The sequence below is a fragment of the Scomber scombrus genome, chromosome 2, assembly GCF_963691925.1.
Source record: "Scomber scombrus chromosome 2, fScoSco1.1, whole genome shotgun sequence".
In the NCBI taxonomy this organism is placed as follows: domain Eukaryota; kingdom Metazoa; phylum Chordata; class Actinopteri; order Scombriformes; family Scombridae; genus Scomber; species Scomber scombrus.
Window position 1 is genome coordinate 11,040,622 of NC_084971.1, and position 27,936 is coordinate 11,068,557.

Below are 27,936 nucleotides of genomic sequence, written 5' to 3' on the forward strand. Positions count from 1 at the left end.
GGAAGGGGGTGGATGGATATAGTGAGGTTGTTGCAGAGCATGACTGTACATTGACAGCAGATCAAGACAAGCCAGGAATATGTGGCAGACACAGCTGTGGCTGCTGGCCTTTCTGGCCTTTTCTTCCCTGACTCCTCTGGCTGATGGCTCTGTATTGTAAGTAGCCCTGGCTTAGCATTACACACTCTTCCTGACCCTGAATGTCTTTTCAAAATTGAACTTGAGCTGTTACAGTATATTGATATGGGCTCACGAAACCTTATAAACAAATGACGAAACCTAGGGAGAGGATTTAACTGGAAATGTGTCCATTGACAGTGAGAAACATGAACATATTTTTGAGGGAAAATGTTAAGGTGGATACTATCATACATACATTTTGTAAGGGGAATACGATGATAAAGGAAAATTACATTTGGGTGGCAGTGATGCACTTATTAATCTGATTTTAAACACATCTTTAATGTTTTGAGTCATGGCCTTTCACTAATCAAAAAGTTAGATAATAGAAGTTAGTTAATAATTGAAGAATATTCCATTTCATCTGTGTCTTATACAACGTGGAGCTGCACTCCAGTTTTCAGTTTTTGTCACAAAGTCAATATACTGTGATACCAGGTACAGCAAACAGAGTTTTTATTTTTTGCCAAACAGTATTTTATAAGTCCATCTCTGGAACTTGGGCAACGTAATTAATGGATCACTCATTGTGTGTGAAGTCCATGCTGGAGCAGAGGATCCTCTCCTTAGTCTTCCTATGTTACCTCCACACTTTTTAAAAGTACTTTTTACACTTGCAGACTATATGACCAAAATCATATAATCATTATTTACAGCAAAAGTCTCTCATCATTATTAGGATGTATTGATAGTTTATAGCAACTACATTTTGTAAAATGCATGTACAATAGCTCAAGTGTTTTCAGCCTGTACAGTAACACCACTCTACCTCTCTCTCCCACTGCTCTACAGGAGGGTGATGTCTGCCCCCAACGTGTTACGGATAGGAACAACAGAAAACATTTTTGTGGAGTGTCAAGATTGCATAAATGATGATGACATCAGGGTCAAAATCAGAGTAATGACCCATCCAACCAAAAACAGGGAGCTAAAAGCCACAGATGTGACCCTTACTAAGAAGAACAAATTCCAGGGCCTCGGACAAATTACAGTAATGAATAAATGAGTCTGATTAAAATTTTAAGTTTTAATGTGTGTGTGTGTTCATCAACTTATCTAAAGTAATATACTTATATAGATTGTCTACATATTCATATATTTTACATAGCTCTTATATGCACACATGTTTATAACTGCTTTGCACAGTTTTGCAAATCTGCCCATTTTTATCACCATTCAGTTTAAGCTATCTGGATATTTGTTGATGTTTTGTTTATATTGTACTTATTGTACTATTGAAAGCACATCCACTTATTTGACCAACATTGACAGTTTTGCAATAGTAGCATCATTTCATTTAATCATTGCAACCACAATCTATCTATCTATCTATCTATCTATCTATCTATCTATCTATCTATCTATCTATCTATCTATCTATCTATCTATCTATCTATCTATCTATCTATCTATCTATCTATCTATCTATCTATCTATCTATCTATCTATCTATCTATCTATCTATCTATCTATCTATCTATCTATCTATCTATCTAATTGCCATCTATAAGAGCCCATGATATGTACCTTCTGCTCTTTATTCACTGCTTATGTCTCTTCAAACGTATTATAGATCCCTGCTAAAGACTTCAATAAGGATCCCAACATAAAGCAGTATGTATTCTTAGAAGCTGTGTTCCCTGAAGGAGTGCTGGAGAAAGTCGTCTTGGTCTCCTTCCAGTCTGGCTACATCTTCATTCAGACTGATAAGCCCCTCTACACCCCCAGCAGCACCAGTGAGTCCAGCACTACTTCACTGTACACACCCACACACCTACCCCTGTAAAGTGTTTATATGAGTTGAGATGGCAGCCAAATACACCTTAAATGTGGAAAGTGAGAGGTCATTTTTATATACACTACCAGTCAAAAGTTTTAGAACACCCCAATTTTTCCAGTTTTTTATTGAAAGAATGTTTTCAAGCTTACCATCTTGGTCTTTTTTCCTAAGGTAGTTCTGGCATAGCTTGGACTTGTGTTTTGGGTCATTATCTTGCTGTAGAATGAACCCCTGACCAACTACGTGCATACCAGAGGGTACTGCATGGTGCTGCAGAATGCTGTGGTAGCCGACCCTGGATCCAGAAAAACAGCCCCAGACCATCATGCTTCCTCCTCCATATTTGACAGTTAATGTCACACATTGAGGAACCACCCTTTCGCCTCCTTGACAGCGTACAAAACTCCTGCGTGATGAACAGAATATTTTACATTTTGATTTTTGATTTTGAACACCTTCTTCCAGTCTTGAGTAGTCCATTGGTGGTGTTTCATGGCCCAGGCAAACCTCTTCTTCTTATTCTGACGTCTTAGCAATGGCTTTCTTGCTGCAACTCGACCTGTCAAACCTGCAACTGGAAGTCTTCTCTTCACAGTTGAAACTGAGACTTGCTTACTACGACCACTATTAAGCTGTGCTTGAAGCTATTGTCCTGTAAGCCGCCTATCATGCAAGCTGTTGACTCTCAGAAACTTGTCTTCTTACTCTGTTGTGGCTTTGGGTCTGCCAGACCTCTTCCTTTCACAGTTTCCCCCAGTTTCTGAGTGCTTGTTGAAGGAAACTGTACTCACTGACACCTTGACTTTGTTCACAATTTCTCTGTAGGAAAGACCTACATTTTTAAGTGTTTTTGTATAATTTTCAGTTTTGGGTAACCTTACCTTTTTTTTAACCTCTGGCAGTTCACCACTTACCTTTGTATCATTTCAAGCTATTCATTGGACTTGAACTGCTTGAATTTCAATAAAAAAAATGGAAAAATGTGGGTGTTCTAAAACTTTTGACCGGTAGTGTAGGTTGTGAAGGAAGCAAAGAATAACACTTATGTTTCAGTGAATTGAGTTATCACCTTGATCAGCACAACAGTGCTCACATGCTTTCCACTTGTCTGAGTAAAGAGCCCTGGGGGCACTGGCATTTAAAACATTTTTTGCTACCTCTAGAGGTTGACTCTTGCCTTTTGAGGAGATGGATGGAAGATTTCCCTTCTGTCTTGTTTAAGCAAGTCTGGCCACAATGATATAGCCCATAGCATCCTTGATAATAGGGACTTCAGGTCTGTAACCTATGTTTAGGTTGGCCAATTTGCAGTCACCAGAATTACTTCTGTCTCTTCCTTCCTCACCTTGTCAAGCACCTGCTGTAACATGCAAAAAGGTGGGAACACAAATAGCACAACCTTTGGCCGGTGGTGAACACTAACAGTATATAAATGTGGACGACATGTCTCCACTTGCTACTGCTATGCAAAAGTGAAGCCAAAATATAATAATAATAATAATAATAATAATAATAATAATAATAATAATAATAATAAAAATATGAATTCATTCATATTTGGTCATGATAACCTAAGCTGTGTTTCTTTCTCTGGCAGTCAACTACAGGATATTTGGAGTGACACCCGGCATGAAGCCTGTGGACAGGGATTCTGCAACTGATCATTTTATCATCACAGAGATTGTGGTATTGGACTACACCTTTCATTAACACAGAATGAAGTCCTCCTTAAAAAACACTGATCTTAGCAAAGGAAATGAAAAATCAACTAAAGATCCATGCATGTCCCTTTCTAGAATTTCAAAGGGTTATATAGCCTCTCCCTCAACAGGAAGGTTGGGGGATATAAGTATATTAAAGCTAATCAGCTACATATAGAATACAATCATTTCATTCAATCATTAAAGCACTTGTTGGAACTGGTGAAGCTCACATCAGTGGTTGTACTTATTTTTAGACCCCTGATGGCATAATTCTTCGAAAGGGTGAATTCTCTCTGCGATCAGGAATCCACACTGGAGAACACAAGCTTGGTGAAATTGTCAGGTCAGTATTCATTTTTACTTCAGCTTTATTTGTTTATAGTGTAGTTTATTACCTACCAGTGCTCAACACATAATGTTGTTTAGCAGCCAACCCTAACCCTAACCCTTTTTGCATGGCTTGGTCCATTGGATAAATTAATTTGTATTCCCCCAAGTTCAAGATAAGTCATTAAAAGCATAACATTTTATAGAAAGATAAAAGAGAGGGATACTTACCTAGTTGGTTTAATATTTCTGGCTTGTTACCTCTTCAACTAAAATAACACCTAACAAGTGACTGCTAACACACTGTGTGCTTATGTATGTGTAATTATAGTACTGGACTGTGGAAAGTGGTTGCAAAATTCAACAGCAACCCACAGCAGAGCTTCTACGCAGAGTTTGAAGTCAAAGAATATGGTGAATCCTTCATAACCTGAACTGTTGTTTAAAACCTATACAACATTTACTTACTTCTCATCTCATGTTGGACACACAATAAGGTGCATTTAATGTTTCAGTTCTTCCCAGTTTGGAGGTGAAACTCACTTCTCAGAGCGCTTACTTCCATGTGAATGACAAAGAGCTCACCATCACCATCAAAGCTATGTATGTGCAAGTTTTTTTTTTCTGTGAATTTATAGACCAGGTCATTGCCTTAGTAGATTGACTGACTTCAGAGGTTGTGCTGAAGGTTCTTACTAATGATGTAGATGTCATTTTTATTGATGTTGTGTTTTAACCATTTGCATATTTATTGTCCTATTTTTTTTTTTTTTAATGGGGGTTTTAGGTATTTGTTTGGTAAAGAGGTGGATGGGATGGCCTACGTGGTATTCGGGGTTGAGCATGTTGGTCAAAAGAACAGCTTTCCCGACTCTCTTCAGAGAGTGCCGGTGAGCAAATACAGTTTTGCAGCATCTCAGTAACTATAGACACATTTATAACATTTATAAATGTTAAGTAACTTACTAAATTCCATTAACTGTATATCCTGATGCATGTTTTGAATATGTCACATTAGATTTTGGAAGGTGAAGGAGAGGTCACACTGAGGAGAGAGCACATTACACAAATTTTCCAAGATATCCATGAGCTGGTTGGGAGATCCATATATGTGGCAGTCAGTGTGCTGACAGAAAGTGGTATGCAAGAAAGACTGATTGTGTGTGTATCTGTTTGTGGTGTGCATTCTCAGATTCACAGTGTTTGATCATTTATGAATCATACTGATTCAGCAATATTAGTATTGTGAGTATCTCAAATTTTCAGGGGACAGAAAGAAAGAGAAAAAAAGCATAGACTTTGTATCTGGATAATTATATATGTGCATACTTTGACGTTTTATTAAAGTTGACATATGCTTTTGGCAATTTTCTTTTATTTATACATTAATATTAAGTTGGATGTATGCTAAACATGGACAAAGTTCCAACATAATGAGAACTTATGTAAAAATGCCTCCTGCAAGAAAAAAGCCCAGGTCTTAGCAGTCTCTTACATCTTTGCAGTCATTATTTTATTATTATTATTTTTTATGATGCTTGTCAAATATTAAATTGAATTAAAGAGGTTGTTCACATTATATCCTCTCACATATACCAGATATGATTCAGTTTCAAACTTTTATGGATACATTTAAGAAGTTCTTGTTTTAAGTAAAGAATTAGAAAACAAACAAACTGAAATGAGAAGAGGGTTAGGGTTAGGGTTAGGGTTAAACTATGTCCTCTTAATAATTATTTTGAACGCATGTTTCTTTGTATATATAATTGTGAGCATGTCTATATATCGTTGTACAGGTAGTGAAATGGTGGAGGCTGTGTTGAAAGGTATCCAGATTGTCACGTCCCCTTACAACATCCAGTTTAAGAAAACACCCAAATATTTCAAACCAGGAATGATTTTTACTGTTTCGGTAAAGTACACATTTACTTGTTTGTCAAATTAGATTATACTCAAATGTACAATTCTGCTCCAGTTTACACAGAATGTCTTCTATTTCCTTAACAGTATTAGATTGCCCTAAAAAACATAATTACATAATAGCATACTTTTTTTTCATGTTTTCTGACTTTTTGGATGTTTATTTCTTGGATGGCAGGTCAAAGTTCAGAACCCCGATGGTACCCCAGCAAATGGCATCTCAGTTGTGGTGAATCCAGGAGAGGTGGGAGGCAGGACCTCAGAAAGTGGCATGGCAAAGCTTCCCATCAATACACAGCGAACCTCTCAACAACTGGAAATAACTGTATGTGTCTGATTTGATTTGATTTTTTTCAAAATAGACACATTAAAGCCAAGGTTTACAAATGTAAGTGACAGGTTAATATCAGACGTCAAATTAATCACAGAACAGAATTATTACTACAGGTGAATGCTTATAAAGCTTTTATAAGCTGGTGATTTTTGTAGTGGCTGTGTATCTGTTCTTAACAGAGTTTTTTTCTGGTAAACCTGCTGTCTCTGATTGACCTTTCACTACCTGTTAGTTTTGTAGCATGATGTCATACATAAGGAAGACAAAAATGGCAAGTAATGGTAAGATCATTAAATATTAGACCCTACATAGTAACCAGTAGTAGTAGTAGTAGTAACTCATTTATTATACGTCACTTTGCTTGAGAGCATACAAAAAGAGGAGGTAACTTTGAGTAATTGGTAATGATTACTAAGTTTGTACCATTCAGCTATTGGTTCTGAGACTCTAAGAAAGTGGTCAGTGTTTGGATACACACACACATATAAACACAGACTCACAAACACACACACTCACACATATAAACACACTCACAAACACACACACTCTCACACATATACACACACACTCTCTCTCTCTCTCTCTCTCTCTCTCTCTCTCTCTCTCTCTCTCTCTCTCTCTCTCTCTCTCTCTCTCTCTCCCTCTCTCTCTATCTGTCTGTCTGTCTGTCTGTGTAGACATTTAGACTGAGCAACTGAAATGAACCTCCAACACTTTGATGAGTCAAACAGGAGAGGAACTTATTTCCAGTGAAACCTGTAGATATGTTTGTAGTTCATGCTCATGTAATTCGTGTTTGATCTAGACTTTGAAAGCAATGTCAGTGAAATAGTTGACAGACTGCACAGATATCTAAAAACATAATAATACAGTCAATAAACTTAAACTAGAAACAGAAAACTGAGGCACCTTTTCCTTATCAGGTATCATGAATCAATACAAGTTTTCTGAGCCAGCTGCACACACACACACACACACACACAAGCACAGTCGTTGCCATGGTAGTTAACGACTGCAGAGCATGACAACAGAGCATGCACAGACAGAATGGAGATTCGGGATTGAATGGGAGAGGAACAGGGTGCATATGTGTGTCCGCAGATCAAAAAGTATAAAACATAGTCAGACCAAATTACACACATCTATAGATGAGACTTGTGGCTACATTTAAATGACGTTTGAATGGAGTCTGTAACTGAAAGTATGCAGGAATAATATATATATTTTGAAAAGCCTGAAAAATCGTTGAAGATCCCACATGTAATGGCAAACTGTGCACTTCCTGTTGGATTTAGGTCAGTGGTGTCAGTGCATGATTTGTAGGTCTCGATAAGACAAACAATTGAGTTTTAGTTTGATCTTTCTATGACATTCCTACCAGTCGTAGTGGCCGTTTTACTGTTTCTAGGTGGCGCTAGAGAGTTCGACGTTGGTGAGTTTTGGAGCAGGTTTAGGGGGTCAAATTAAGGCTCAAAGAGACGGTAGAATAATAAACGATACAAATACAATACGGTCCTTGCCTCCAGGCAAGGGCAGGACTCCTCTGGAGTCCTCGCCCTCTTGCCTTTCGGCTCGGTCCCTAATTAGAGACACATTAACAATTTATTAATTATCAGGTCTCGACTTACTAACTTGCTCAATCCTTCGTTACTACTCACAATTTTGTGTACTGTATTGTAAGTTTTACCACTTCACATAGTTGAAGTTTTTGTATGCTAACTTGTGTTTATTTGAAGGCGAGCACCGATGTCGATGGTATTGACCAAGCCTCAGCCACCATGACAATTCATCCATACACCGGCAAAAGCAACAACTACCTCCACATAGGTAAAGAAAATCATGTGATAACATGGTTATGGTGGTTACAGTGCTGTCAAACTAACTTTCAAAGGGTCCTTTGTTTAGCTCACACTAATTTTGCAATGTCATTATTTCAGATGTGGCTGCTGCTGATGTAAATTTAGGAGTCAACTATAGGTTCAACTTAGTCAGCAACAGGGAGGGAAATGTACAAAAGCACATCACGTACCTGGTAAGGGTCTTCTCACCAGTGCAGATGTTGTGTGTGTGTAAATTGTGCACATGCTTGCATGTTTGTTGTGCTTCACACCACTTGTGTCCCCAGGTCCTGAGCAGGAGTCAGCTGGTTAAATATGGCAGATTAAGCGGAGAATGGCTGATTTCTGCATCATTTCCCATCACCAAAGACATGCTGCCATCGTTCCGCATCATAGCCTACTACCATGTAAATAACAATGAAGTGGTATCAGACTCTGTTTGGGTGAATGTCCAGGACTCCTGCATGGGCTCGGTGAGGCACACGACACTGAAGTAGCAGGTTTTAAATGAGCAAATAAGACACCTACACACAAACTGATGAAGTTAATAATAATTGTCTAGTCATAAATGAGGTTGTGCATGGCTTTATCCAGTTGTTTTAAATCTTCATGTTTCTTTCACTGTCCTTCTCTTCTCTTCTCCTTTAGTTGAAACTGAAGCCAATCACAGATCCACCATATAGGCCTCTCAACAGGTTTGAGCTGATGGTCACAGGGGACCCGGGGGCCACGGTGGGAATGGTGGCAGTTGACAAAGGCGTCTATGTTTTAAACAATGAGCACCGCCTTACCCAGAAAAAGGTAATTTCTTTATTTCATCTTTAAAATTACACATTTCTATTATATTTTAGATAGAAAATATAAGGTAATTTCATTCTTTATTTAAAATGTTATAAAATAAAGTAATAAACGGTGCAATACTTGGGAATTTCACTCAGGAAATATTTAATTCAAAAGATATAATTGATATAAATATAAGTATAATGGCAAATGTACTGCATTTCAATAGCACTTTTATCCAAGTTCATCACAATCACCATCTGGAGCAACTTGGAATTACCCATGTACACTTAGACATGATGAGTCAGAGGTCAAACCACCAAGTGTGTAATTAGTGGAACTCCCAATTGGTATAGGGGGGGAAATTGTCTGTCATAGACTGGATCAACAGTTCAGCCTCACAAAGACAGACACTATTATAAAGTAAGCAGCTCCTCCTGTTGCTAGTGATTCCTCCTGTTGTGCAGTGATGTACTCTCAGACACAAAGGATGATATACACCACAACCTGGACTGGCTTGAACAGAAAACCATGGGCCCTATCAGGTTACAACTCAAAAGTCTCTACTTAGTCTGTCTGGGACAAACTCCAGTTGTCTTTAGTAACCCTGGCAATGATTGACCCAGTAAACAAGGCCGGGGTGAGTTAAAGAGCAGTGAGAAAATGTCCCCCTCTGGTATTGAATGAGTAGATGCTCCTTAAACCATACCTAAATGTACTTTAACTTGTGTATGTTTTGTATTTCTGTGTGTGTGTGTATGACTTTCATCCTGTTCAGATATGGGAAATCGTGGAAAAGTTTGATACAGGCTGCACACCAGGTGGAGGGAGTGACGGCATAAGTGTATTTTACGATGCTGGGCTGTTGTTTGAGTCCAGCGTGGCTTCTGGGACACCCTACAGACAAGGTGACACTTTTTTACCCAAGGTCTGATTCAGTTTCCTCTTCCTACTAGTTGGATTCCAGAAAGGTATAAGAGGGAAATTAAGCACAAGAAGTACATTCTTATAACATATAGAAATCAGATTTCTAAGCATTGAAAATAATGTACCACACTCACACTAACCTCTATTTTGGCGACTTCAGCCTGTTTCTCTAAAGCGGCCGAGTACAACTTTCCAGGTGTCCTACCAGTATTCCCAAGCTTCCCATGATAAAATGTTTTTGTATATATATATATATATATATATATATATATATATATATATATATTTTTTTTTTTTTTTTAACAAAAACTAAAGACAGATTTGGTTTTTAGTCTAATTTCCATGCTTTTATGTAATTTTCAAGTCCTCTGAGCGTTCTGAGACTACTGGTGTTGCCCTATTTGATACAGTAGTTGGCAAATCCGTTGGAAAGTCAAGTTTATTTGTAGGGTACAGTATCATACAGAATTTCAAAGTGCTTTACAGAGTGATAAAACAGTAAAAACTTTGGACATGCCTGCAGATACAGGCAGACATTATATACACACACATTCAAGTATACACACACACATACAAATGCACACACACAGAGAACTAGTTCAAGTGTAACAACAAACAAAAAAAACAGTCTCTGTATTTTTCCTTTGGAAAAAAAAGTTGGTTGTGGTGCAAACCCCAAATCAGCTGGCAGACTGTCACCTGATTTGGACCTGACAGATATACTTGTGTCAGATATTCAGGCCATTTAGTACTTTATAGACCAGAAGGACATTTTTTAAATTACTTCTGTAATGAAAAGGTAGCTGTCTGAATTGGAGTGATATGGTCAGATTCTAGTCAAGATGTGGGCAGGAAAACCAGTAAAAAGGGTGTTTGACAGTTTGCTAATGTTTGAATTAAAATTTAGGTCAGCATCATTAATAACTGCAAGATTATTGACTTTGTCAGTGACGGTAAAGGAGTTACATTCCAAGTAAGTGCAGACCTGTTGCCTGTGTGTCCTTGCACCAAACACTATGATTTCTGTCTTGTCTCTGTTCGGCCACAGGAAGTTTTGTGTCATTCAAACTACCAGCAACATAACATTACTGGCAGATATATAACATTACCAAAACGTTAGAGCCATTAGATTATACCAATCAGCAGCATATTTCCACAAATAGACTGCAACAATCATTTGTCTTTTACGTTATGATGTTTACCGTTAGGTTGGTTAATTTGTTCATGAAACATGAGAAAGTTCTTCAGTTCTTTTTACATTTTGAAGGATACTTATTTAAGTAATTTTTATTGATTATAATACATTGAATCTCAACAGTAAGCACATTGGCAAAGCTGAAACTGATAAAATAGCAAACATAGTGGTTGAGCAATAGCAGTCTCACAAGTAGCTAAATAGCATTTGCTTTGCCTGATGCATGAAAACTAGAGCACCTGATACTTAGCTTGTATGCACAGCAAAAAGTGAAACATTCAACACTCTCTCTTGTATGACAGCGCAGATAAGAAAGGAAAAAAAACTACAACTTTACCATAACGGCAACCAGCAGACCAGGCAGTCTTGAAACACAGGCAGCATTAGGGCATTTGGTGCATGCATGGTTATTTTCTTCACAAAGTCATCCTAAAATTAACACAATATTAACATATTACGAAGGCCACCCTTTACATCTCTAACAATTTTCAAACCCACCAAACTACCTCCTTCTGATTTTATCAGTATCACATCAGTTATACCATGTAGAACTCAACCCTTTGTCTAAACCTGTTGGGTTTTGTTTAAGAGCTAGTCTTTTATGCAACTTCCAGAATTTAAATGTGAGGCCCAGAAGAGGAGAAAACGAGCCACAACTATACTGGACGTCAGAACAGGCTTAGGTAAGAATTAAAAGGCGGTAATATAAAAATGTCATGAATAAATGTTAATGGCTTCCATTTTTGTTTGTTTTTTGTTAGTTTTTTAAAGATAACTGCACTTTTTTCTGAACAGAGCTCCTACAGACCCAAGCAGTCAACACACATATATTTTAAGGAACGCATATAAAGTTGAACTCTATTAATTAAAAACTGAAAAATACTAGCATGGTACCCCAGCAACAGTATGTTACTTATTAATATGAGCTTGAAGTTATTATCATTTTATGATCTTGAAATGGATGTTGAATGGATGTCATACACATTAATTCCTCAACACACAGGTCAACAGCAGACAAACCTGGTGTCAAACCTCCGCTATTTCAGCAGCCTTGGTGAACACATTTGCTTTCAGCTAGATAGAGAACTTACCATCCCAATGGGAAATCACAGCGATAGACCAGCCAAGTCACATAAGAACCACAAAAAACAATAAGAAAAGGAAATTCAAATGGATAAGTAAAATAAAAACAATGTCTAGAAAGTGTGCCTGCTTCTTGGTGTATATCCCAGTGTGAAGGACTGTGTGAACAATGAGGTAGATGGCTGGATCAGGATATAGGAGTTCAACTATATCCCGTAGGGTGTCGATAAGGACACGGTAGGCAGGCATATGTTTAATGACGTTTATTCAGGTTCCAGGCAGTGTATGTACATTGTATGGTTACTGAAATAGAATAACAACAGAATGGAATATCAGTACCTTGTAACAATAACTGATACATAACGTGTTGTAAGCTATGGTGAAAGAAATTAAATAAACCACAATTTAGGCTGAACTACTCTAAATATCACATACATATTAACAGAGTATTACAGGAATACTACAGCAATATTACAGGCATATTACCAAAATAGTACAATAACAGAAATATAAGGGCACTTTCCAGCATACCAGCATCACCAGAGGCTAATGAATGGACATCTTTGATGTTAATCTAATTTAACTCGTATTGCTAAGCTAACATGCCAATGAAAATATGAAATATACAAATTATCCATCAAATGACAAAGAAATTGAACTTACATTCTTCATGAACGCATACAGGCTGTTAAGCTGCATTAAGACCAAAAGCGTCTGACGCGTAAACATCGCTTGAATCGCTTCTATCGCGCCGCTTGATCAAAATGTCAATTTTTGGATCAACGCTTCATTCGCGGCACGATGCTGTCTGAAAAGTTCAAATTTTCAAACTTTATTCGCGCTGCTTCAGGCGCTTGATTCATTCACTCATTCATTCATTTGCTTCAGACGCTTCATTCGCGCCGCCTGATATAAAATCGCGTGTGATCGCGCCATTTACATTCATTTTCTATGTAGACTTGCTGCTCAATTCGCGTCAGACGCTTTTGGTCTGAACGCAGCTCGGTTGGTTGGAGATTCAATACTGACTCCTAATGAGAACGTGTGCGATTAGGACCTTCTATAGGTGACCAAACTATGCCTGAGTAAAATAAACAATAACCAATAAAAAGATAGTACCACTGGGAGGCCTCCATAGGGCACTGAAGGATACTTATAGTGACCTAGTCACACTTACGTACACCCAGTGATCAGTCTATTAGTATTAATTACTGAAGCAAGATTCACAGAGGTCTGTAAGCCATTGACACTGGCATCATTAATGTCAGAAACACCTTTGTTGTGCTGCCTTAAAGCTGCACTGAAACTTCCTGCTAGGAGAACTAACATTAAAAAGGTGAGAGATAAATCTTCTCTATATTAGAATATTTATCTATTCAAAAGTCAGTCTAAAGAGGTGGGCTTTAAGTTTACGGTTAAAGATAACAATTTCAGCTGCTGTTCATTTTTCCTCTTAAATTACAAATTTCTTCTCTCGAAGCCAGAACTTTCAAAAAGCTATTGTATTTTCATCTACATTTTTGTTTTTTTAATTAAATTCTAAATTTCACATATGTATCTCACAAACCTCTCCCCTTTAAGTGAGTCAGTATGACAATGAGCTGCAACGTGACTGTTGTTTGGACGGCATGAGAGACACCCCCCTCTCATACACCTGTCAGAGACGGAGCGAATACATCACTGACGGTGCAGCCTGTGTTGATGCCTTTGTGAAATGCTGCACCGAGCTGGAAGGCCAGCGAGCTGAGATGAAGCATGACATCCTCCTATTGGCTCGAAGTAAGGACGAGGGATCGATGTTACATTCAGCTGTGATACTGGTAGTTAGTAAAATTACCACACAGTGAAAAATAGTCACTTTTTGAATTACCCTGCAGGTGAGGACGGTGTTGAAGATTACAAGGACAGCAATGATATTGTCATTCGTAGCCAATTCCCTGAAAGTTGGCTGTGGACACCTATTGAACTGCCTAGATGTTCTCGACGTAACTGGTGAGGCAACCAAAACTTACACTCACTCAAAAATACACTGATAAACAATACCTGCAAGCTATTTAAGGCCACCAACTTGACTCTGTCCCTATTCATACATTGCCATGATGAATACATTCAAACAACAGGGGGAGGAGTACTCAAATGCAGACATGCACACAAGGCAAGTGAGTAGATAGGAACAGAAAATGGGTCAAAACACAGGAACAGTTTAACAAATGGCTGGACTGATAGAAAGGCCATGATCTGATGGTGGGAAACAGATAGGTATACATTATGTGGGGTTACTTAGAGACAAAAGAGCATCCTCCTTTCATTTAAGCAGGTGTGGTACCATACCCTTTAAATTATGGTGGTGTACTTAACCCATGAGTGCTCAGCCTGCAAACTCACTCAGCTACTGCTGTCTACGTTGACATAATCTATTCCATGTGACTTGAATTTAGTACTTTGAGTACTTAGATTATGTGTTATGTCTGCAGTTTATGTACTTATTTAGTTACATTTTCAAAAAGGTAGCCTAATCCGTTATTTTTTAACCAACTACTCAGACAGGCACCCAGCTACGTATGGCAACTCGGTAAGCAAGTTGGGACAGCATTCATTTCAGTGAAATATTCACATTATTTTGATTTTATGGGAGGAAATGAGAGCAAGAACATAACAGTGACATGTAAGTTGTGGCCGGGTAACAAGAGCCTGTTGCCCTTTTATAACTTGTATGTGGGCATATGTTTTGGAAGACACTTTAATACAATAAAGAGCTGTACATGGGATATTTTGTCTGTTATTCCTGCTATTAGTGTAAATATTTACAGAATATGGGCCAGACTTGGCTGTGTGATGATGGTACAGTCATTATGTTTAAAGGAGGTCTTGACTAAAACAACATGCAAGGAATTACGAAGGGATTTTCATTTTCGGTAACGCAAAAGTACTCGAGTTACCTTTCTCAGAAGGTAATGCTGTAATGTAATAAGTTAGTTTTAAAAGTAACATTCCCCAACACTGTTCATGACAGCCTCTAACATTTTTATATTTTTTACCTCTTACTTCTTTGACTCTGCTTTTTCTGTGTATTTAAGTGAAAAAAAGATGAGCTTCCCCTTGAAAGACTCTATCACGACCTGGCAGTTCACCGGTATCAGCCTGTCCAGTACTCATGGTGAGGATTCCCACAGCAACTCTAATTTTAAAATCATGAACCTTTTTTCCCTTTTCCTCTGTTTCATCCCTTGTTTGTTTCTCTTCTCTTCTACAAGGTATCTGTGTGTCCGACCCATTAGATATAATTGTGAAGAAGGACTTCTTCATTGATCTCAGGCTGCCTTATTCTGCCGTCCGTGGAGAGCAGCTGGAAATTAAGGCAATCCTCCACAACTACATCAATGAACGGGTCACTGTAAGTTTGAGCTGTTGATCTCCCATGTTTCGGGACAGAGCTCTCTCAGTGTATATGCTGTAATAACTGAGTTTAATCAAAAGGGACTGCATGCATTGCTGTTAGTTTCACTGACTGCCAATCACACTGACTGAGCAGCGTAATTGGCAGGTCTGTTTTGTCTGAAAACCAGACCCGGAAGTTTCAAGACTGGGCATACCAAATCTAGATAGCAAATGGCTCAAAAGTGGACACTAGTGTCCATGCAGCAACATCGCTAAAAACTAGCAAGCACAAGTGGTCAGATGATAACTGTCAGCTTGACTAAAAATAAAATCCAAGGGGTGACAAACTGTAGTTTTCCCTTAAGTTATGTCAAAATTACATTGATGTGGTGACTTCCGACTTTACATATTATAGCAGGTCTGAGGACAGATGTGACTGTGACCAGACACAGTTTGTGTATTGCCATTCTAGCTCCTGCAGTGATTGGTTATGCCAAATACCTGTTGCCTATTCAGTTTGTCCAAATACTACACAAAAAATACTAAACACGTGCAGCAAAAGTAACTTAGAGCATGCAATAAATGCATACACAAATAGGAATAATAAGTTAATAATTAGTGTATGCTGTTTATTTTTTAGAACGTCTCCATCTTTGTCTTGTTTTCAAGGTGCGTGTGGATCTGATTGAGACGGAGCATGTGTGCAGTGCAGCCTCAAAGCGCGTGAGGTATCGCCAGGAAGTCAGTGTTGGGAGTGAAACTACACGAGCTGTACCCTTCGTCATTATTCCCATGAAGGAGGGAGAACACAGCATTGAGGTCCGAGCAGCTGTTAGAGGAGATCGTTATCTTAGTGATGGAATCAGGAAGATGCTTTTGGTGGTGGTAAGAGAGACAGACCCATGTGGAGCTTGGTATACCATATTGAAACAATTTCTCTGCTGTGATGCATTGACATTAAACCTGCATAATGCTGTAAAAAATTTGCTTGAAATGTGATTGTAATACCATATGGATTTAATTGTGTTCTTGCAGCCTGAAGGCGTACTGAAAAAAAATTTAAATATAAAAACCCTTAACCCTGCTGAGGATGGTGTAGGTGAGTTTAATATTTAAGGTACTGCAGTAAACACAGAAGAAGAAAAAAATTATTTGGTAATTTTCACCTGTTCCTTCTTTTAGCTGGCAAACAAGAAGTAGTTATGAACAGTAACATTTCTATGACAAATATGGTTCCAAACAGCCCTACTAGGACAGACATCCTTGTGTCAGGTGAGTAATAATACATTTGTGCTTGGAACATGAGACAGTGTTTGTACATTTAACTATTGTTAACTGTAAATGCTGCAGGAGACAGTTCTTCTTGCTGATTGGAAATGACCACCTCACTTTTGCATGTTTGTTTCTTCCTGTTGATCTTGTCATTTGTTTTTGTGTTCACACAGGAAGAGAGCAGATAAGTGAACTGGTGGAGAATGCGATTAGTGGGAACTCAATGGGTACTCTAATCAAAAAGCCCGGTGGCTGTGGAGAGCAGAACATGATCAGGATGACTCTGCCTGTTATTGCAACCATGTATTTGGATAAAACCAACCAGTGGGAAACTGTGGGCATTGAGAAACGTAAAGCAGCCATTGAACACATCAAGACTGGTAGGCTCACACAGATCAATTCACACAAATACCAGAAACTTGCAGATGCTTAACTCAGGAGCCCAATACAAGGGAACAAACTGGCTTCAGATGGATAACTTTTGGTAGAGTTAAATGACAGTCAAGAAAAGATTGTTTATTTTCTTTTGTGTCTAGGCTATCAGAACGAGCTTGCTTACCGTAAGAGGGATGGTTCTTTTTCTGTGTTCAAGCATCATAAGAGCAGCACCTGGTGAGGCATTCAAAAGTACAAACATTCTGCACAACCCTTATTTCAGTAAAAGCTTGAGTAACTGTGAATATATTAGATACAGTTAATGTAAAATTTGCTTTTTTTGTACTCTCTCCTTTTCTCTGCTCTCTTGTCCTTTGTAAGGCTGACAGCCTATGTTGCCAAGGTGTTTGCTATTGCCTACAATCTGGTTGCAGTGGAAAAGAGCGTGATCTGTGACGCTGTCAGGTTTCTAATTCTCAACGCACAGATCCCTGATGGCCATTTTAAAGAAGTTGGATCAATTATCCATGGAGAGATGATTGTACGTGCAACAAGTAACAGCAGTTCTTCATCTTGGTGCTAAACAAAAGTGCTGTTGTTATTGACTTCCATTGTGTATATTTAAACCACTGTTCAATACTACTGTTGGTAATGATAATGATGGAACTGACACATTTGCTTGTGTGTCTTGATGTAGGGTGATGTGCAGGGCGCAGAATCAGATGTGTCCTTGACAGCCTTCTGCCTCATTGCTATGCAGGAATCACGCACAATATGTGAAAAAGATGTTGTGAGTAGCTCACCTGCAAACTTTTTTTTTCTTTAGTTTTCCTTTACTTATTTCTATCTTCTTCTTTTGACAGCGTTTCCCCTACTTCCTACACCCAGCAGCATCTATGTATCCAGACAGAAAGCAAAGTTAATTTTAGACGTTGCATAAAAAGATGCAAGTAGACGCCAATTCTCCCAGGGTGCTGCAATCTGACACAAAAATGTTTCCACTTGAGTGAACAATTTACATCTATCCTAGACCTTTATGACTCTGCTGCATAAACATACAGAGACAAGAGGAACAAGTAGAGCAATTGGAGGGAAATAACAGAAAAGAAAGCTCTGGAGTGTCTGATGAGTTTTGAGATCAGTTGTTAAGTTGAATTTAGCACAAACTAGATAAGAACACTAGATAAGTGAAAACTTTGCCTATCTGGTGGTGTTGTGCCTAAATCTTCTGCAGGATGCAAAGTTTCTGACTCGTGTTTTCCATGTTCCAAAAACAAAACGTGTGCAAAAATGAGGCTGGAGTAAAGTACAAATCATCACATTTATTTGAACAAATGTCAAATGACAAAACAAAGCGTCTCCACTTGGAGTCCTATACTAGATAGTACTTTCCACCAGTCTATATCTTTAATAAAACTATAATAAAATCAACGAAAAATAACAGAGCCTGTTTACGGTCAGAAAACTGTTGCTCCACATCCACTCTCTTTGCACACCTTCAGGGTACTACCTTATATGCGCTTGATTACCCAGAAACCGCAAGCCCAGAACAGACTGATGGAGCACAGATATAGCTTACATAAAAGTAGATGCCAGATAAGACGATCGGCATTACTTCAAATAATAACCTTACTTAACTAAATAATAAGACTCAACATGTAGATATTATTAATGTACAATATGGCCTTAACAGGTGGCACTTGGAGTAAAATCAGTGGACCACTAACGTCAATGTGATTCATTCTCTGGGAGCCATGAATGTCAGTACTAAACACTGTCCCAATCCATACAGTAGATGTTGAGATACTTAAATGCATAAGTGAAAACTTTGACTTGGTGGTGGCACTACAACAAAGTCAGAGGATCACTAAAGTAATTGAGGTAATGTGTCTTTTGGACCAAAGTGATCAACATTTCAATGGCTAGGCACAGCACCAGTGGCCAGTTGGCATGTTGTCTCAATGGTTAGCATCAATATCTCCTAACTGGAAGATTTAAGTTCAAAACATGGTTGCGGAAGGGCTCTAGGTATTTCCTGTGTAAAATTATCAATAAACAAGTGCATTGCTAATCTTATTTCCAGTTATTTGATCTTGACTATTGACGTTCTGACACTCACTGGCAACCAAATCAATAACAGGAAAAAAGGGTTAGCTCATATTCAAAAGGTTCTCTGTTAAATGTGTGCATTTTTTGCATTGAAGTATTTTCCTTTTGTCCAGAATCTGCCAGAAAGTGTAAGCAAATCAGTGGCCTACTTGGAGAGGCATCTGCCCAGCCTCACCAACCCATATGCTGTTGCCATGACATCATATGCCCTGGCCAATGAAAACAAACTGAACCGGCTTGTCCTCGCCAAATTTGTCTCCTCAGGTATCAATCCATAATAATATTCTTAAACAAATTGAGGCAAAAAAAGTCTACAGAAGAATTACACATACACAGAATGTTTATTATACCTTCGCTCACTGATTGGTTGTGACTATGGGAGGAATTGTGAAGTATTAAAATGACTGTCTTCCTCAGAATTAGATCACTGGCCTGTACAAAGGGGGCATCTCTACACCCTGGAGGCCACAGCTTATGCTCTTCTGGCTCTGGTCAAGGCCAATGTGAGTATGTCACACTTATATATGTATGACCAGCATGTTACGCTGTGGAAAACAGAAGGTTATGAATAGAGACTGTCACCTGTCAGCCACAGAGATTTGAACCATTTATTTGACTGTCACTGTTAAAGGCTTTTGCAGATGCCAGACCCGTTGTCAGATGGTTCACCAAACAGCAAAAAGACGGTGGAGGCTATGGATCAACTCAGGCAGGCAACTCTATCACTCTCTCTCTCTGTAGTAAAACATCTATATTAGGTCTTTTTAATGCAGTTATCCTTATTATTTGATGGTTTATCTGAGACTAAGCATTAGGTCAATCTTGTGAATCTCGTGTTTGCTACCCCATTGTCTCTTTTTCTGTCTCCAGGCTACCATAATGGTATACCAGGCAGTAGCTGAGTACTGGGCCAGTGCTAACGAAGAGGAGTATGATGTGGATGTTAATGTTGACATGCCAAACAGGGCAGACTCCTTTCGCTATAACTTCAACAGGGAAAACCACTACGCCACTAAATCATCTAAGGTGAACATACACACACCCAAATATAGTAAGATGAATTACTGCTGCATTAATCAATGTCTGGCCACTAGGGGGAAAAAGAACTCCAAAACAAGCTGGTAGACACACAGCCTCCCCTATGTATGAAATTCAAATTACAGTGGAAAACACCAGTTTTAAAGTTATAATTCCTCTCAGTTTCTGTGTGCATTGCTTTTTTTTGATGAAATGTCTAATGAAGCTTCTCTCTGTGTGTGTTTTTTTTTCTCTGTGGATATTTTTATGCACACGTGTGCATCTTTTAAATCCCAACAGTTCAATAACATAAACCAAGATGTGAAAGTTATTGCCATGGGAAAAGGAGAAGTAACAGTGAAAGTAAGTATAACACATTTTTGAGTTTTATCATTTCTTGTGTGTTATTGTGTACTTCAAAGGGACATGAGAAGAAATTCTATGTATGGGAGGAATGTACCTATGTTACCATGCATGTATATGCTTTCTTTTTATGATATTTGAGTTTAAGATCTACATAATGTGTTATGGAAAGAACATATGTGGGCCTTCTTCCTACTTTCTGTATGTATAGAATAGACATAGACATATAAACATACAGTATAAAGCACATTAGGAGGTATCATATATTAGACAATGTTAAATATAGTTTTAATACCTGCATAAAATAATATGCAAACTACTAACAGCTCAACAGCATTAATGTTGGAATGGTCCTTTAATATTTTGCAACCAGAGTATTCTGATGCCAGGATCTCTGCAAGTAAAACAAAGCACTAGTTGTGCAACTACATGGAAACTGCCGATGTACCTACAAATGAGTCCTGAAAATTGTGATTAAATTCTGAATTGCACACAAATATTGCTCTCAGCAGCCAAATATGTCCAGGAGAGAAAGAAACAGTGCATACTGACCACCAATAACCCTCAGCAAAGGTTTAACAAGCTCCAATTAATATTCTCAATGGTGATTGGTCAGCCATTGAGTGGCTGCAGTAGAAAGAAAAAAGCCTGAAGGAGAGATAGAGGGGGAATAGGAGAAATCACTTTAAGTTTATAGTACAGTATATAGTTTTGTAGTATTAAGTATATAATAAGTTCCTAAAGTATTGTGTTTTGGAATTTAATCATCATTAAATCCCATCTGACCTCTTTTTAGCATTTATGCCTCTTTTCTAATCCTCAGTAATTAACTTGATGAGTACAATGTGTGTATGATACTCTTTTGTCTCTGTGACAGATGGTATCACTGTATTACGCTCTGCCTGAAGAAAAGGAGAGTGACTGTCAGAAGTTTGACCTGTCTGTGCAGCTTATCCCAGGTGATTTGATGCTCTCTCTCTCTCTCTCTCTCTCTCTCTCTCTCTCTCTCTCTCTCTCTCTCTCTCTCTCTCTCTCTCTCTCTCTCTCTCTCTCTCTGAAACCAGTAAATCCACTGATATTTAATGCATTAAGAGTAAAGTTGCTCCAAAAAAGGACACAGCGTTGCTGTCTCAAGCTTTCAGTTGTACTACAAAGCCATCACCATGGTATGGAATGGAAAATAATAATAATAATAAAATTATAGAAAATATAAAAACGCAACTGACAGAAATAGTTAGATATCCCACTTCCTAAAGAAGGGCGCTGGCATTTAATGACATTTGCCATTAGCTGATGTATATTAAGTCTTCCTTGAACATTGCTATAAAAGCCCTGGATCCTACACTTCTAATAATGCAGCTTCGTGACATCTTTCATTTGACTCTCGCTGCCTGATAAATGCCCATACCTTTCAAACACCACACTTCCAGTCTGTAACACAGTTTTCCTTATTATAATGCTCAAGCCCAAGGCTAGATAGCCCTGATGACATAATTAGGGTTATTAATTTCAGACTTCAGAAAGCTCACGTTTGAACCATAAAAGACATTATGCAACAGTTTTCACAAACTGAGTAGTACACTTCATTCATTTCATCTGTAAGTAGAATGCCCCTTTAATTGATGCCGGAGAGTAATCAGCTGTCGTTTCCTGGCACCTCGATCTAATGATGGTGTTGTAAAAAGTAAAAGCGAAAGCTTGAAACTGCTCAGTAACTCTACTCCAACAGTTTTGCGTTCTAATTGTCTTTATTTGTATTTATCGGCTGTCATTTTCTGTCTTCCCTGTGTTGTCTTGTTTATCTGCTTGTCATTTTTTCTGTCATGAAAAGAAAAAACATGCTCTGCTAATGTTTTGCTCCTCCAGAGAAAGTTCTTGAGGAAGAGACGATATACAAGCTGAAAATAGAGGTTATGTGAGTATGATCAGAAATTAAGTCTGAGCAGGACTAAGAAAGTATGTTTTTTTCCGAGTTCTGAGTTTTTCTGAGTGAGTTAAGTTTATGATATTGCATCATCAAAAATAGCATGCATGCCGGTATCTTTATTAATGTGAATTTGTGATGAATCCCCCTCATGCATGAATCATACATCAATAATAGCCCAATTTTAAGCATGATCCATGATAATGAAGATACAGAAAAATAGAAATGCATGGTAAAAATAACACATTGTCAGTAGTTTAGAGGCCCCCAAATTTTCACAAATTATGTTTGCAAGGAAATCATGTCTTATTAAGAGGAGCCAAGCTACCCCTGGCTGGCCTGTAGTTCACACCTTTTGTTTTTCAGGCTTCTCATTAGTTACCGTATGTTCTCAAAATGTTGTTTGCTTTGAATTATTCTGTGTACAGGTATAAGGGTGATCATGATGCAACCATGACAATTGTGGATGTTGGCTTGCTAACAGGCTTTATTTTTGATGAAAAAGACCTGAAATCGGTAAGAGCCTTTACATAAACATACAGTTCAAAGGTCAATGATTATGGTTGGGGAAAAACAGGATGTGTTTTAAGATTTATCAGATTGTCAGAGGATGTGTGTAAGTGTGTGTCTATGCTTGTGTGTAGTTGTCCACCGGACGTGCCCGCATCATTTCAAAATATGAGATGGACACAGCCCTGTCAGAAAGAGGCTCGCTCATCATCTACCTGGACAAGGTAGCACATACTGTCATTTTTTTGTTCACTCTATCCCTTTTTTTTCTTTGACTCTCCTTCTCAAATTCAAATAAGCTTTACTGACAAGACCTTTGATGTTAACTTTGAAGAGCAGCCGGTAAACTGCACGTGTAACTCTTCAGTACAAAAATCCAGAGGGTAAAACAAAACTACACAGTCTGTAAAGTTAAACTATTACTTGAGTACTCACAGGTCATACACAAGGAAACAAAAGACTGGAAAGCATGTATACACAAAGGAGAGAATCTGGCAAGGAACTAAAGGTACAAAACAAGGTACAGGAAAACTGGCAGGAACCCAGGTAAAAGGAAATAACATAGGAATCAAGACATGGGCACATGGTTACAAAATAAAACATGAAGTAGGTCCAAAACATGAAACATAAACAAAATCTTGAAAGGAACCATCAAGACCAGAATGTTTAAAAAAGTGTGATTGTGTGAATGAAGGAAGGATTGAACCCTGTTGTTGCACAGTCTGAGGCAGCCTAGCCATCTCTGCCCTCATCTGTGTTGCTGACTTTTATCAAAAAGGAGTTGAGGGGTTAAAGAAGAAAAATAATATGTCAATCACACCTGTGAACACCTAGAACAAGGCTTGTGTTAGCATGTGTGGACTTGAGTCATGAATCTGATGACTCAACTTGACAGAATCAAAAAAAGACTTGAATACCACCAATGACTTGCGATTTGACTTGGAATGACTTGATAACCTTTCTAAGCCCAAAGATCAAAAATTGTTATATATGTGCATAAAATCAACTTTTCATTTATCTGACAACAGATGTATTTTGAATTAGTCCAACAGTGGCCTGCCATGTGGCACAAACTACAGGGAAAGGTTTATTTGGTAGTGCAGAAAAAACAAAAGATGACCTCAGATTATTACATTCAGATGTTAAGACTAGATGTCAGCTAAATTGGCCAAATCAGCTCAGACATTATTAATTATTGTAATTGTGTCTATTTGATATAAATACACCTTAATTCTGTAAACCTACTTTACCAACTGTTACACTGTATTAACATTTTAAAATGCTAATAAACTTGGTAAAAGTCACATAATGACTTGGAATGGATACACTCGATTGCAATAAGTTTGTATTTTGTATAATATATAATAATGTTTGATATGATACAGTATACTATAATTCTGTATATTCTTTACTGATCTCATGATTTTTTAAATTCAATTATATCATGCAGATACAGTTTTTTCAGTGAAGAGAATCTGTTTGAATGATTGGTCTCAAAATTTAGGAAATTGTATTCAATTTTGTTATGTTTCTATACTGTGTTTACAATGAGAGAACAGCCTGCTTTTGTGCAGCATCAATAAAGGTTATGAGCAGCAGATCCAGCAGGTCAGAGTGCAAGAGGTGGAGATGAAGATGGTGTTGACTCAGCTGATATCTCACTAGATCACTGAGATAAATGCAGTCATAGTATATTCACCTTGGCTTTGGCTATTTGTTTTAGGATTGACTGTGTAGTGGTAACATGGGGTGGCTATGTTGTGCATTTTAAGGGCACAATAACAACTGAGATTAAGCTGTGTTTCTCTCTCTCTCTCTCTCTCTCTCTCTCTCTCTCTCTCTCTCTCTCTCTCTCTCTCTCTCTCTCTCTCTCTCTCTCTCTCTCTCTCTCTCTCTTCTCTCTCTCTCTCTCTCTCTCTCTCTCTCTCACATGGCTTGTTGTAAATGTCTCTACAGGTTTCTCACGAACGACCACAGGAGATCACTTTTAGGATCCATCAGAAGCTGAAAGTGGGTGTCATGCAACCAGCTGCTGTTACTGTCTATGAATACTACAACCATGGAAACATAAACCGTGAGTGTTCAAGGGTTAGACACACACACTGACGATAAGTTGAGCTTGAGCTTTTAAAAAGATAGCTTCAGGCTTTTTAAGTCTGTTACTAGAATAATGATATGTCCATATGAACATGCATAAAGGTCTTGGTTGCTGTAACATGTCCTACTCTCCATAATGGCCCTGAAGATATTTGCCTACCCTCCAGACCAGCTTGATTTGCTCCTGCCTAATAAGACTTCTTTTTTTTTGCAGAGTCACATTGTGTGAAATTCTACCACCCCAAAGAGGACTGGTGGATACCTAATGAGGCTCTGTACAAATGATGAATGCACATGTGCTGAAGGTAAATAACATGTAAGCTGTTCAAGAATAAATTTGGTATATCTGAAACTCTTCAGGAAACAAGAAAGAACAAGAAAAGAAAAACAACATTCTCAACATTGAATTTGAGGGTTAATAAGGACCTAATATTAACAAAAACATGGGTCGCAGTATCCGCTAAATCTCATCAACGGAATATAACTGTATCAGTATTCTCTTTCACACCAAGAACATGAACAACCTGCATTTAGTGATTATTTTGGTGATTACACTGCTGGACTACTGTATTTGTCTGTATGTTTTTGTCCAAAGCACTCAATGCATCAGTCAGTTGAGTTCCTTGACTGATATTTGCAACATGAAGCAACCATGTGTGACATGAAATTCAGATTATGTCAAGTATCTTCTCCTTTCAGCAACTGTTAATATAACATTATGTTGTAAAATCATGCGTACGCCACTATTCAACATAAATGAGGAGACAATATGTACACCTTAACCATACCTGAGACAAGATGTAAACATAATTTACTAAAACGAGACAAGTGTGATGTGGTGAAGTAAAAAGCTGAAGAGACATTAAATGTAGCACTAAACACACACACACTGAGTTTTCTCCAGAAAATAAAGACTTGCTAATTCCCCAACTTCCCTTTTATTGAGTGCATTTTTACTTGCTTTTACTTTTTACTTGGTTTACAGTTATGATTTGAGACCACATCTATCAGAGCCCATGATTTCTCTATCCCCTACTTATTTCCAGCCCTGCCTATTTAGAGTTTATAGTCCAGCCAATTTAGAGAAGGCAGGTGACCCAGTGTTGAGTGTTTTACTGCATATCACATGTGTAGTATTTACTTTGTGTTTATTATATACTTCCAGAGAACTGCAGTATGCAGAAGAAGGAAAAAATCAGCAACAATGTGCGAAAAGATAAGGCTTGCGAAAGTACACGGACCACCAAAATAGAGTATGGTAAGAGTTTGTGTTTGTGAGTCAGTGAAGAGAGAGTTAGAATGAATGAACAAGCAAGCAAGCTAACAATCTGCAACTTGTGTGTCCTCAGTGTACAAAGTAAGCATGGAGAACTTTACAGAGGGTTTGTCTACTGATATTTACACAATGCGGGTTATGAATGTCATCAAAGAAGGTGGGTATTTATCTCTTTTAAACTTCATAAATGTTACTAACCATTTAAGCTTGCCACCTCAGAGCTGATGAATTAATATGCTTCTTTATTTTGTGGCCACTCTGTGATGCCATTTATGCATGATTTGACTGATAATACTTTTAAGTATTGATATTTCGATATCGTAATGGCACATTATCATGAGAAAGTCAAGAATATTGCAGTTTATTTCCTTTTAACATTTAACTACTTGAGCTGCTTGATCTTTACTGTGATGTTTCTTTGCCGCTTTTTGAATTTTTATTGCTACTTTCTGTCTTCTCAGTGGTGTTCCCAGACACGCACAAAAAAAAATCATTAACCATAAACTTGACTGGGAATGTCTTTAAGATTACAACAGTGATGTTTTTAAACTGCACCTATAGTTTAAAATGTGTTTTTATATAATAGCAATTATCTTCTTTCCCTCTTCTTGGATGTTGATAGCCAAAAGCTTTGATGTGATTGAACCAAATGCACTGCGCATATTCCTCGGTTATACACACTGCAGACCAGCTTTTGATCTGAAAAAAGGCAATACCTACCTCATAATGGGCACATCCAGAGATATTCATGTAGACAACCAGAGACAGGAGTGAGTATTTGTATGTGTCTATATTCTCCACCTAACACTGTCTAAATTGAAAATTAATTTCTTTCTATTGTTGCATATGATTTACTTGCCTGTCAATCAGAATGCCTATTTTGCAGGTGTAGTTAATATGCATAGATTATAACTTTTTTTGGCATCAAGGAACACAACATTGTTCTTGCTGTCATTATTCTGTTCTTTTATACATTTCTTACTAGCATGTGTTGTAACATAGAGTGGTTTCCTTTGATAGGTGACCTTCTATTTAATGATGCACAAATATCTGGTTACATAAAAACACATTTTCACTTTGCTCTTCTCAGGAAAATATATGTGCTTGGTGAACGAACCTGGATTGAGTCCTGGCCCACAGAAGCAGAGTGTCTGACTGAGGAACTCAAACCTACTTGTGATGATATGGAGGATATGCTCCTGGGGGTCAAATGTCATGCTTAGAAAAAATGAAAAGAAATACTTTTTTTTGGATTGCTCTATTTTTGCATTGCTGTTTTTAGTACATTAATACACATGAAAATGTTACAACGATTCCGCTTTGAGAGCTGTATCTCCTAATCCAGGTAGTTGGAAATGACATATGCGCTTGTTCTTTAAATGTGAACGTGTACAATGAGAATATAAACTAATACAGGGGAAGATGTAAGACTGATAATATTTTTTAATTGGTTCCCATTGTATGAATTAAATAAAACCTAATTTCCATTGTTGTTTGGATTCCTTTCATAAACTAAATAAATCAAATAGACAAAATGTGATAAAAACG

General features: G+C 37.9%; 1 protein-coding gene across 1 annotated transcript; it reads left to right on the forward strand.

Annotated features, from left to right (window-relative positions):
* Nucleotides 1–27,880, forward strand: LOC133987954 (complement C3-like). Its single transcript, XM_062427452.1, is given in 44 exon segments — nucleotides 1–156; nucleotides 973–1,171; nucleotides 1,754–1,916; nucleotides 3,558–3,646; nucleotides 3,918–4,006; nucleotides 4,322–4,404; nucleotides 4,506–4,593; nucleotides 4,778–4,880; nucleotides 5,009–5,129; nucleotides 5,787–5,902; nucleotides 6,089–6,235; nucleotides 7,981–8,071; nucleotides 8,182–8,276; nucleotides 8,370–8,555; nucleotides 8,731–8,883; nucleotides 9,641–9,770; nucleotides 11,599–11,667; nucleotides 13,649–13,846; nucleotides 13,945–14,059; nucleotides 15,145–15,224; nucleotides 15,322–15,461; nucleotides 16,115–16,330; nucleotides 16,481–16,544; nucleotides 16,628–16,717; nucleotides 16,891–17,097; nucleotides 17,254–17,329; nucleotides 17,474–17,633; nucleotides 17,790–17,882; nucleotides 19,315–19,465; nucleotides 19,619–19,704; nucleotides 19,833–19,910; nucleotides 20,072–20,227; nucleotides 20,519–20,581; nucleotides 21,459–21,540; nucleotides 22,448–22,496; nucleotides 22,934–23,021; nucleotides 23,150–23,239; nucleotides 24,972–25,089; nucleotides 25,327–25,352; nucleotides 25,354–25,417; nucleotides 26,278–26,370; nucleotides 26,462–26,545; nucleotides 27,011–27,158; nucleotides 27,479–27,880. Coding segments are annotated over 44 exon segments (4,947 nt in total). The 5' UTR covers nucleotides 1–79; the 3' UTR covers nucleotides 27,612–27,880.
* The last annotated feature ends 56 nt before the right edge of the window (nucleotides 27,881–27,936 follow it).